The sequence below is a fragment of the Carex rostrata genome, chromosome 9 (assembly GCF_964058835.1).
Source record: "Carex rostrata chromosome 9, lpCarRost1.2, whole genome shotgun sequence".
In the NCBI taxonomy this organism is placed as follows: Eukaryota; Viridiplantae; Streptophyta; class Magnoliopsida; order Poales; family Cyperaceae; genus Carex; species Carex rostrata.
In genome coordinates this window covers 12,416,448-12,429,623 of record NC_135926.1, presented here as the reverse complement: position 1 = coordinate 12,429,623, position 13,176 = coordinate 12,416,448, and the positions used below count along the sequence as shown (strand labels likewise).

The 13,176-nt window shown below is 32.2% G+C and overlaps 1 protein-coding gene across 1 annotated transcript; it reads right to left on the bottom strand.

Moving 5' to 3' along the window:
- Positions 1-8,758: 8,758 nt before the first annotated feature.
- Positions 8,759-10,435, bottom strand: LOC144559129 (uncharacterized). Its single transcript, XM_078308084.1, has one exon. It carries the CDS (start codon positions 10,391-10,393, stop codon positions 8,936-8,938), a length of 1,458 nt encoding a protein of 485 aa, XP_078164210.1. The 5' UTR covers positions 10,394-10,435; the 3' UTR covers positions 8,759-8,935.
- Between the last annotated feature and the right edge of the window lie 2,741 nt (positions 10,436-13,176).

Sequence of the window (13,176 nt, the reverse complement as noted above, 5' to 3'; positions counted from 1 at the left end):
AGTGAATGTGGCCTTTGTATATATGGATACAACATTCTCTGCATTTTGAAAGGATTCAGACAAGCAATGCTATTCATAATTCATTCAACTATTTAAAAGTGAAGGATATCTGAGTTTCCATTATTATGGATGCATGTATTCATTATTATGGATGCATGTATTCATTCGCCTTCATTTACTCCGAGTAACATAAACTATATATATAGTACATCCAATTAACAAGAGAGAGAGAGAGACCATGATAGATTTAGATCAGAAGCTGTCAATTTCCTATGATCATCGTATTTATTAGAGATCATTTTTAAATGCTAATAAAAAAAATATAACATGAGTTATGAGTTCCATTTAAAGTATAATACCGACTATGAGATATATGTCTAGTTGCCAGCCTAATCTATTATATATATCTAGTTGCATAATAAAGTTAGGTCGGCCTAAAATTAATCAAGAGAGAAAAGAGAAAAGAGAAAGCAAATTAACCATGCATCTAGTTCTAGATATATAGATAAGTCTTAAACTAACTTAACTATCCATACTCGCTCTATTTGAGCGGATGTTCCCTCTAATGGATCTGGTTATTCCTTGTCGCTCTGCTTCACAGTATTTTGCTTTGTCTCGACTTTCTGGGTACGAATGAAGGTGTCGTAAATTTGCTCCATCTCTATCATAATATTTATTATATCTATGTTTAAATAAGGTGTGCTTATAGTTAATGATAATGATAATGATGTGCTGATGTTGACCCCTTTCCTCCTCCTTTATTATAACTAGGTTGTCCTGATTAATGAAAATACCTACATGTTTTAAATCAAAAAAAAAATATGACCTCAATCAAACATGGTGTTGGGTTTTGGTGCTACTCTTGTACTGACTTAAGTGCGGAACAAGACCAAAACACAAAAAAATTTACGTCTAACTTAAGCCGAGAATCTATCTCCATGATTGATTTCTAAAAATAAATTTATTTAACAATTAAATAAATTAATATAACATTATACCTTGGTTCCAAATTCTAATTGGAACTGCGGCTGGTCTTGCCTCGCTGCTGCTCCTCGGACAATAGCACCAGATGTTTAGTGCCTCTATCAGTAGTACACCAGGAATGATCAGAGAGCAAGTATTTCTTCTACCATAAATACTATACTCGCAGCACTCAACTAAACAAGTTGTCTCGCGCTTTGCAGATACCCTGATTCACAACTTATGTGTAAAACCAGAGTTACCACTGACTACGCAAGATTACAACCGCTTACCACTCAAATATATACGTCTATACATATATATTTATAACCTCACACAATCACTATTTGAGAGGGATTCCGAGAATGTGAGGAACCTGACTTCCGCAGACGTTCAGTCAGGTTTTCACTCAAACTTGAAAATAAAAATGGTATGCCTTCTCTCCAACCCTCCACCCCTTTATATAGGTGTAATAGGTCGGTTTTGGCATGGGTGAAATGACCAAAATGCCCTTGGGCCTAAAAAGGCCCAAAATGAATAGTTCAAGACCCAGAATAAATGGTTATTGGGCTTGGACATTTTGGGCTTTGATTTGGATCCAACATGAATAGTACAAGGGCCCAGAATGGCCCAGACTGAATAGTATAAGGCCCATAATGAATAGTATCAGACCTGGGCTTTCTTAATTATATTCTAAATATAATTAAGGTCCAAATATACTATTCCATATATATAATTGTTCTGAACAATTATATTTCATTTGCGGTTGTAACAATAATTACACAATGTGTCATACACGCTTGTAATTTTATTATGTTTAATCCTATCATCTCTATGATATTTCTATATTAATTATAACATTTATAATTAATATTTTGCCATCTTATTTATTAATTATAACTATTTATAATTAATAATAAGATTTTCTGATCCGGTTCCTATATGGTGTGACCCGATAGGATCTGTGTTATGTTGGCAATAAAATTAAAAGTTGTTTTAATTTCTATATATCATAGTTGGCATCTGGCAGTGCACTGTAACCCCCAATTACACAAATGATGTTGTCCAGTACAATATCACGATCCTGCAGTAAACTTATTAATTTACTTGTGTTAATTCCATCGTCTCATAGCAACAAATCAGGTTTAAGGCAGGTATGTGTCATCCCTGCAAACCTAATCTTTTCTTGATCTCTGAGTAGATTATTTTATATGATTAATCTCTATTAATCATACTGTATACGTATAATCCTACTCCTATCAAGGGGCCCAGTGTTACTATCACTCATATAATAATACGAGAGACGATAGTACTTTTGGTGAGCATCTCTTCCTCCGCACAAGTCATGTGTACTGAAATGTCACCTTTATAACTACTTTTTATAGATAGCGTTTGATAACACTTACTAATGTCTCATTTAGGGTCAGTCAAATACCATGTTCATAACATGTATCTATGTGATTAAATGACAACTCCTTGTCTATGGTCTGTGAAACTTGACCATCATTTAATCCACATACTAACCTTCTCGCGGCTAATTAGTGTTACTGCTAATTACCTTGGTTAGTGACAATTTTAAGTGTTTATCATTTATATTATGAAGTTTCACAATTCCAGTCATGAACTCGAATGATTCATAAATGCAATAACACTCAAGGAACAAATGATATATTAATCATCTAATTCATGAACAAATATGATTGACTTCTAGATTATTACCCTAGCACATGGCTAGTTCACAAAGACTCTTTGTGAACTCATCTACCTTAGAAGTGATGCGTCTACATGCGAAAATTTAAAATTTTGATTTATTTTTGTATTGAGTTAAGTGGTCAAAAAACGATCAAAACATGAATGTATCAAAATTTATTTATATACCTTCTAATATTGACTGCTTGACTTTATACTAAATTAATTTGAAAGTTTAAAATTTTCACATATAGATACATCACTCGTAAGGTAGTTAGGTTTCAACAGTTTGAATTTGTCATTTGAAACCAACTTAATAAGTTTTAGAGTTTAAAACCAATCTGATAAATTTTAAAGTTGAGTTCATCAAAAGACTTAATTGGTGCACTTAAGAACACTATAATTCTAACTCTTAATTTCTATCAAAATATGCTTACTTTTTTTTGTTAAACAAATCAACAGTTTTGTCACCAGCACACATGTGAATAAAATACACAAAATATATTGTGCATCAGTGCATGCACCAAATACAAGCAGGGGCGTTGTGCTATTAATTAAATGACAAATGAAAATTCAACATGGAAGTAATTCAATGGAAAAGAACTAATTCAACTAGTTGTGCTATTATTCAATATTTTCTGTGTTTATTTTTTTCTCAATGGATTATTTTTTTGTTTTTTTTGCCAAATTGCCCGTAGGAAATAGATTAATTAATCCTAACTCGTTTAGTTAAATCATATGGTCCAGACTTGAACAACTGCTCTGTTCTGTAGAGATGAAAAAACAAAGGAAAAAGTTATCATTTCTATAATATACCAAACAAAGAAATCATTCATAGTTGTTGATAAGAGAATGTAATTATTTTGTCCCATGATAGTGAGGTGACATATTTTTTTTTTGCCAATTATTCCTAGCCTCCAAATCTGTGAAATATCGACTGAAGAGAGAGAGAGAGAAGGGCCGCATTAATAGTGAGTTAGTGTCTATCCCTTTCAGAAATAAATTTTGGGCAATTTCGGAACTATCCAGTTTTCTCTGGAAATTTTTTATTCATGAAAATTATTAAATTCAGACGTATGAAAATAAAATAAAATAAAATCTTATTTTTAATAAATATAGAATGATCTAACTCATTGAGTCCGATTCAAAATATATAAATCTGACCCAGTGATACTGATTCAAATATTATGTTTTTATGAGATCATCTGTGGACCAGAGCTTAATTCCCCTCTAATGGAACGGTCTAGATCCAAACTCAAAAAATAAGAAAATAAAACATAGAACTTAATTATTGTGTCTGATCCATAATATTTGAATCAGTCTCAATAAATCCGATTTTTCTATATTTGTTAGAAACGAAATACACTTTCTATTTTCTTACGTTTAATTTTAATAATTTATATGAATAAAAAAATTCCGCTTCCTATGCTATGCTAAGAACCATCCTACTATGGTCTAATAAAAAATCTTTAAAAAAAATGAAGAAGAGAAGCACCAAACGGGAGTCATATCATAATATTGAGATCGGTAATAAATAAATATTTTGTATTTATTTTAGGAGGAATTTCAAATATACCTCTTAAAAAATTTGAAGTTATCTATTCTCTCTCTAAAATTTCTAGTATCATATTTATCCTTCTAAATTTCAAAAACTTACAAATTTTTCTAATTTATTAATTTTCAATTAAGACTCATTTTAAATTTATAAAGTATCTTATTAAAGTTACATAGCATGTGTAAGAAAAATATTGTCTCCTAATTGATCGGTTTTTTAGGACAAATTGTTTATTTTTTTACTTGCGACACATACAAAGTGGCATTTAGGCATATGTTTGTATGTGTGTTACAAGGAAGAAAATGAATTATTTACTTTCAAAACAGACCAATTAGATGACAAAATATTTCTCTTAAGCATGCTACATATTTTTATTATTTTAATAACAGGTAAAATAAGGCCTTTATAAATTTTAAATTACTTTTAACATAAATAAATTTGGTAAATTTATGAGTTTTAGGTAACACCCAATTACACATTATATTTTTAAAGTTTTCAGAGTCCAATCAGTCGATCCAAATCATTCAACATGATAAATATATTAAAATGTGCTTCCATATCAAATTTTACATTTTTTTTAATTTGTTTACTATTTATTAAGTATTTTACAAAATCATTGTTTTTAGACCATTGATTTTTGTACCCATCTTAATAAATAGTAAAAAATATTCAAAAAAAATGTAAAATTTGATCTGCAAGTATATTTTATCTACTATGTTAAACAGTTTAAATCGACTGTTTGAACTTTAAAAATATAGAGTGTAATTCGGTGTTAAAAAAAAAAAAAGTATAAGTGGATCTCTCCTCCTTTAAACAACAGAAGGGCATTGAATTTTTATGAACATGATCTGAGCTGAACTAATTTAAAACATTCGGTCAAAACAATATGGCTTCCCACGCGCTTCCCTTGAAATCATATATATATATCCTGCCCCGCTATTTATTATTCTCAAAAGCATGCACTGGTGCATGGTTGCATTGCTAGTATAAACATGACAAAATTTTGAAATCCATCTGATGTGGTTGGAATGTAGCTTATAAAGATCTCTACAGTTCCTCTTTTGTTCTGAATTTTTAAGTCCATGTGATCGCACTATACTTGTACTGCTAACCTACCTACCTCATACATCTCTCCGATCTCATAATCTATTTTTTGTTTGTTTGGTTCTTCAGATATTTTAAAACTTCAAACAGTCGACACTTTCGGTCCATGGCTACTATTTTGTTCTATCTGTCGGCAAATAACGACTTTCATCATTTATTCAATTTCAAACCATGAATTGCTTGGATATGTTCTTTTTGTTTTCATGGGATAAGAAACTAATTAACATGGCATATTTACTTTTTACTTCAAAATAAAGGTTTAATTAATATTTATTGTATGCTATTGTTATATTGTACCGTTATAGCATGCTATAGCATCGTAGTTTTTATTGTCCAAAAACATTATAACGACACTATAGCACTGATATAGCGCGCTAGTTAGAACCCTGCTTCAAAATGCTACGTGTATTTCAGGTAATACATGTGCAAATGAGCTCTCAGTCAAGCTAAAATAATTTTGTGCCTATTTCGATTATAATAGTTTGTTTTAAGATTAGTGCGAGGTTAAAAGAACGTACATATCTCATTCTACACGGTAATTAAGGTACCGCACAGTTTGATCATTTTGACTCAGGTTCCAAAGAAATTAATCAGTGCATAAAAAATTATCACGCACGAAGGGAATTCGTAGGGGTGCAAACGGGTCGGATATTATCTGTCCGAATTCGGATCCGTATCTGAATTTTTGCGGATTCGGATATGCAGATACGGATAGTTGTGGATTCGGATACGAATACGGATACAAATAATTATCCGTATCTGCATAATATACTCCTATGCTGTGTTACCGTGTTGAATAACTTCATCTCTCTCGTCCCCAAAAACAATTGGACCCATCCCCTCCGGCTACGGCAGGCCGAGCGCCCACCACCATTGGCATCTAGTCTCGGTCGCCGGTGATCGCCGGAGAAATTGATTCACATTTAGGTTTCTCAGTTTGGGAAAACTCGAAACTGAGATATCTTTTCCCCCAAATTGAGTCATATTAATTCTGTTTTTGGTCAATTCTCTCTGTCTAGAGCATCGTACTATCAAGGCAAGTACTGGGGTATCGGTATCGTTTTCCTTTCTTTGCTGAAATTCGATTGAGTCTCAGGTTCAATTCATTTCTTAATTTTAGTTATACGATGGTCATTTGATCATCTAGGCAAGGTTCAGTGAAGAGGAAGAACCAGAAGTTGAAGAGGCATCTCCATGCGGGCTACTTCTGGGAACCCACCAATTTCACTTAAAGACAAAATGTTTGCTATTATAAATAATTCTGACAACTGAATTTATTATTATGATAAATTATTAAAAAATTTGGATCATTCAAAATCTAGACTAACTTTAGTTTCTTTGAACAACTCAAGCTTAATTTTGACATTTTAAATTTTTTATTTCAGAAATTTGATTGATCTTGTTTTGAAGATGTTGGCAGTGATTAATGTGTTAAGACTTGAGAGAATATTTTTTTTGTGTCTATTTATCTTTTGTATTATAATATTTTTAGAGAGTATCTTTTGTGTTGGTATTTTTAATTAAAGTTATAGTTATATTGGTGAATTTTAGTTAATCAGATATATATTTTGTAATGGTGTAACAAGTTAATGAGATATATATTTTGAATTAGAAATCTAAATTATATTCGTATCTGTATCCGTTTAATATCCGATCCGTATCCGATTACTATCCGATCCATATTCGTATCCGAAAAAAAATACGAATACAGATATGGATTGAGCACTATCCGATCTGTTTGCATCCCTGGAAATCCGTATCCAGTAGAGTACCGCATAAGAGAATCTTTTAGAATGATTCTCTAGTTAGTGAATTCGGACCGTTCTTTTAACTTTGCACGAATTTCAAAGCAACTAAGAGTAAATCTCAAACCGTAAAATTCTGGTCCCGTATGAAGGGCCATAAAATATGCACAAAATGGTTCCAAGATTGCCATTAGAAATTTCTGAACGTTTAATTATTTATAACTATGGGCCATTGAAATAAAAGGCTCTATCCTCTCTCTCAGCACAACCCATAAGGCCTACCAAGTCAACTAAAATTGAAAGCTCTTAAAGACCCATTAGGCCTTCAAAAGCCCAATCCAGAGGTCCCATAAAACAGCTCTTTCCCCCTCAGTGTTTTAATTGTTTTTTTTTTTAAAGGCCAAGGCCCATTTCATATACTGAAATCAAGTTTTTAAATTGTTGCATGACTATCTCTACTTTTGAACAAAATATTAATATATTTCTGTCACATTTTAGTATATTTCTTTTTTCCAGTCGTTTAGAAACTTGTTTAATTTCTTAATAGCTATACGTGCATGCCCACAACTAATTTATTTCCAAGGATATTTAAATTCGTTACACCAACTGAGGAATCATTTGGTAAAACTTAATTGGTAATCTGGCAGAAAGCTTAAAAGGTTCAAAATGAAATGAAATTTATGAAGGAAACACATGTATTTTTCTGGAAATTTTATATTAAATGATAGTTTCATTCATTATACCAATTGAGGAAACAATTGGTAAACTCAAATTAATGACATGGTATAGGTTTAATGAAGTTCAGAATGAAATAAAAATATGAAGGAATATATTTAAGAGGAGGGTTCAAATGCCTCCATTTTTAAAAATTTTAATAACTCAAAAGTTAAATCTTAAAATTCAAAATAAAACCGTTAGATATGAACAACATCATTTTATCTATGCACGTGTACAAAATTATGGCATTTCAACGTTGTTTTGATTGTCATCTTGAGCTTGTAAAAATGTATACTAATGTGGATGATTTATAGACGTTGATTTTTTAACTTATTGATTCATATAAAAGCAAAATCAAAATGTGATAATTTTTTATGGGCACATAGATAAAATAACATAGATCACATCTAACGGTTTTATTTTGAATTTTAAGTTTTAAACTTTGAGTTATTTAAGTTTTTAAAAATGGAGGCATGATGGAGACACAAAAAATAGAGGCATTTGAACCCTCCTCTATATTTAATGATGACAGTGATTTTTTTTTTTTTTTTTGTAAAAGTTAATTTTCAATTCCTACAAGGAACAAACACCTGTTGTATCATGACATAAGATACAGCATATAACACAAGAAAAATGAAATAGGAACAAAGCTTTAATAAACAGTTAAACACAAACCAATTGTCAACAGGGGTATGTTTGGAAATGTAGAAACTTAATACATGCAGCAAATGGTAAGAATAAAATACTACCTTGGCCAGAAATCTGTTGAAGGTTAAGTACTCTTTATCTTAAATAGTTTAAACTAAAATATATTTTCTTGGTCAAATGTTCATGTGCACATTTTCAGTGAATTAATAAAATTATGTTTTCAGGCAATAAAACAATGCTGTTCATTTGACCCAGAAGGCCAGAACCTCATTGTTGGATAAGATTCAATCCCTCTACAAATCAATCAGATAGAAAAATATGTATTAAAACTGATAAAAAGTAAAAGCTAAAAGAACTCAAATCATATTCACAAATGGATAGTGGCAAATAACCAAAAGAAGCTCAACTGTAGTTCATACTTTATTAAAGAAAGCTAAGCACCAGTGGATTTCATGCACTAAACAAAAATACAACACTAATTAAAACCCGAAATTGACACATGCCCAGCGATTGGTGATCAAGCACTATGAAGAAGAATGTTGTCAGCAAATGACTCAGACCCGTTATTTGCTGCACCTTTTAATTTCAAAATTGAAGCAATCACATTATAAATTTGCACATTTTCAAAAGACTCCACCTTCCTCCCCTTTGCAAACTGCGGGCCGTGTGCAATAAAAATAGTTCTCATCGAAAAATTTGTATTGTCATACCCATGGGCCCCACCACATTCTTTATTGTCGGATCTCTTCAGTTCCACCTTGTATCCTTCCTGTAACAACCCGATTATGGGTGGGATACGATAACTAGCCGCATAATGGAGCCGTGTAGGCAAATCCTCTTTCAAGGACATCTTCAAATAGTTACCATGTTCGATTTTTCCCGAACTTAAACCCTCGTTCATCTTTGAAACAACCTCGGCTAATGATACATTGCTGGTTGGGGTTAATGCCAAAACAGGTGTGGTTGATTGTACCCATTCAGGCTCAATTTTGATCCAAGGAGACAAATCTTCTAGATATATCAATTTTTTGTCACAGGTACCAACCATACCATGATCCCCTAATAAAATTACAGTAACATCTTCAAAAACCCCCCTTTTCTCTAATCCAGATATCAACCTACCAATCAAGGAATCAATGTGGGCTACGGCATTGTCAATTTCTGGGTCATCAGGCCCCACCTGGTGGCCTTGGTGATCAGGGTCCTCGAAATAAAGGGTAATAAACACCGGCATTTCATCGAACGGTAAGTCAAAGTAGCTCAAAACTGTATCAACCCGATCCTCAAATGGTACCGATCCATCATAGTGCTGACAGTACTTATCAGGGCAATTCCACTTACCTTTTTTCACCTCAGATCCAGGCCAGAAGAAAGTTGCTGCCTTTTTTCCTTGGTTGACCACGGTTTCCCACAATGGTTCACCTAACCACCACTTGGATTCATGGCTCTGCATAGTAAAAACCTCTCCTGTTACCGGATCAGTAAAGTGGTTGTTGATTATTCCATGGTAAGTAGGGTACAAGCCAGTAACAATGGAGTAGTGGTTGGGGAAGGTTAGAGTGGGGAAAACGGGTATGAGACCCGTTTCAGCCTCAGTACCATTTTGGATCAGTCGGTGAATGTTGGGTGTGGAAGTCTTGAATTGGTACCCGAACCGGAACCCATCAGATGAGATTAAAATCACTACTGGATGAGAGAGCTTGGATAGCGAGCGGGACACTTGTTTAACAGGTTGGGAGTTGGAATTGAGGAGGAGAAAGGCTAAGGCAGAGGAGATGGCGAGAGAGATGCAAGTGGTGACGAGGAGGAAGGAGAAGTAGCAGCGAGAAGGGGATTGGGAGGAGGAAGAGGAAGGGAAAGGGGAAGGGGTTAGAAGAGCGGTTTTAGGGTTAGGTGGTTCTTCGTCGGCGGGGAGTTTGCGAGGCTGAGATGAGAGAGAAGCCATGGGGGAGAGGGAGAGAGAGCCCGCGGACATGAAACAGGAAAGCTTTTTATTGATTTTATTTGGTTTATGAGTTATGACACTTGTTCTGTAATCTATGATAATATGAGGGAGCTTTTTATGACACGTGAATACTTCCGGGAATCTGGATGTGGGAACCGACGGCTGAGATCTCTCCGATTTTTTCACATCATCCGTTCTGATTGAAATAGATTGGACTGGAAAGGTCGAATGGGTCGCACCGAGGATAGAACCATTTCCACTTGGGAGAGAAGGTAGCGAAACATTTTCTTATAATTGATGCCATGGGATCTGTTAAAGGAGATCCATTGAAGCGTCAAAATGGAGGCATTAGGCACCAGAATCCAAAATACTCTAATAATTAACTCCTAATTAAGCAAAAAAGTGGACTTATCTAGTTGTTAGATTACTATTTTGTAGCCGTAGAGACCAGGACTTTAATCCCAGCAGCCACACGCGGATTGTATTATTTATTTGGCTTTTTTTTTTGTAGTCTTTGAAGTGAAGTTCAATCTGAAAATTTTCACGTGTAAGTGTAACCCTCAAAAACTTCAATATTACGTATTTGTCCACTTTAAATTTTAAAATTACATATTTCCCTCTCTAAACTTCAAATACTCACATATTTATCTATTTTCTTGTCTTTTATATTAAACCACATTCTAAATTTATAAAATATCTATTCTACATTTTTTTATTAAAAAACATAAAACGTTCATCTGACCAGAGGCGGAAGGTAGTACTATTGAAAGGTGGCCGAGTAAACCCCAATATTTTCAATTTTTTTAACAAGTACTTAGAAAATTTACTAAAATTTATATTTTATATGTCTCAGCTCCCTCTATGATGATACAGAAAATTTCAAGGGTTCATGTTAAAAAAATAACATCAACTATTTTGGTGTAGTTTCACGTGATCCGTGACCAATTAGACTCATTTGAAAACTTTTAAGAGTTGTTTAATATTATAGTATAAAAAGGTACAAACTAGAATAGAGAAAAGACAATATACACACGGTTACCGAAAAAAATGTATTGTAAATTTAGATGAGCAAAAAAACTAAGTTGTAAAAATAGAAAGCAATGACAAGAGAAGAAAACAACAAATTAGCTTTCATGTTAGAAAAAATTCAAAATAAGAACGATAAAATTAGTGCTCCATCAATAATCATTCTATATATTTCGAAAGTAGCAAATTAATTTTTGAAGTTAGAAAATTTCTTAGAGATTAAATGCTTGTTTATATCGAGAAAGAAATAGTTAATAAGAATAGTTTAGATGAGATTATTGTCGAATTTGATCTTTTAGAAAAGCGTAGGTCTAAATTAAATTAATATAAAAAAAAACAAGGTTCTAAATAGCGTTTATCGCGTCATAGCGGGGAGCCTCCAAAAAAAGCTATAGCGAAAGCTATGCCACATAGCGTTTTTTTATTTTTATAAAAATTATATTAATATATTTGTACTAAATATCAACATTATTTAGTCTCATAGAACAATAAATAATACCAAATTAATTAAAAAATTATAATATTTATATTGAACCAATACAAAGTCCAAATTGCGACTCAAAATATCCATAGTAATACTAATATCATAAACTATCGATTTTTTTCTATTCAAAATATCTTCAACATCATAACATAATTTATCTTTTTTCTATTTAAATTTCAAAATAACCTAGAAATTGAAAAGAAAAAAAAATTCATACTTGTAGTAAAATAAACATATGATCCTTGAAGAAATTCTTGTTAGTCCCTTAAATTTTCATAATTTAGCAATTATTTATTTGATTTATCATCAGTTAAAAAAAAACCAAGAGCAAAATGAAAAAAATTATTATAGCGGACCTGAATTTGATATAATGTAATATTCATCAAAATTAAACAATATCTTCACCATTTATTTATTTTAAAGCCCATATAAATTGAAAAAAAATACAGCTCATGTTGCATAGCGCGCGTTATTTGCGCTATAGCGAACCGCTATTACCGCTATAGCGTCCGTAGCTCAAATAGCGTGTGTTAATGCTATAACTTAGCGTTTAGAGTCCAAAAACACTATAGCGGCGTTATAACACGATATTTAGAACACTGTAAAAAAATGATGTTTGAATATACTATTTTTTTATTTTGTCAAACATGTTATTTACTAGTGTTTGTTAATTATTGTAAGTTTTATAAAATCAAATAGTGAAAAATCATATTATTTTGTATTTTATAGATTTTGATTTTGATTATAATATTTTTTGAGTATATGATATTTAGTCTGTTAGCCTCCTCTATACTCAAAGTTGAGTTCCGCCCCTGCATCTGACCCTAATTTGAATATGAAGGTTCTCTACCATCCGAATTGCTTTAGTATCTGTGCGCGCTAGATTAGCACAAATCTTAAAGAGAACACGCAATTATCTTATTGCGATACATGTGGGTCGGACGATAGTGAAACCCTTCATATTCAAATTTGAGTTCGATAGGGCATTTTATATTTTTAAGGAAGACTAAAATAGGTATTTTATAAATTTAAAATGAATTTTAATATAAAAGACAATAAAATGGGTAAATATGTGAGTTTTTGGAGTTTAGAGGAGGAAATACGTAATTTCAAAATTTAGAGGGGGGAATACGTAATTTTGAAGTTTTTGAGGGGTATATGTGAAATTCCCCCTAGATTTTTAACGTTTTGGAGGAACCGATGGCGAGTGTTAATTTTTTATTTAATATCAGCTATAATTTCACACAAATTTTTTTTGTTATATACTATATTTACAAAATTAAAGAATTAGAGAATCTAAAAA

Excerpts from the sequence above, each read along its gene's own strand:
- LOC144559129 (XM_078308084.1), bottom strand. The coding sequence starts at position 10,393 with ATGTCCGCGGGCTCTCTCTCCCTCTCCCCCATGGCTTCTCTCTCATCT.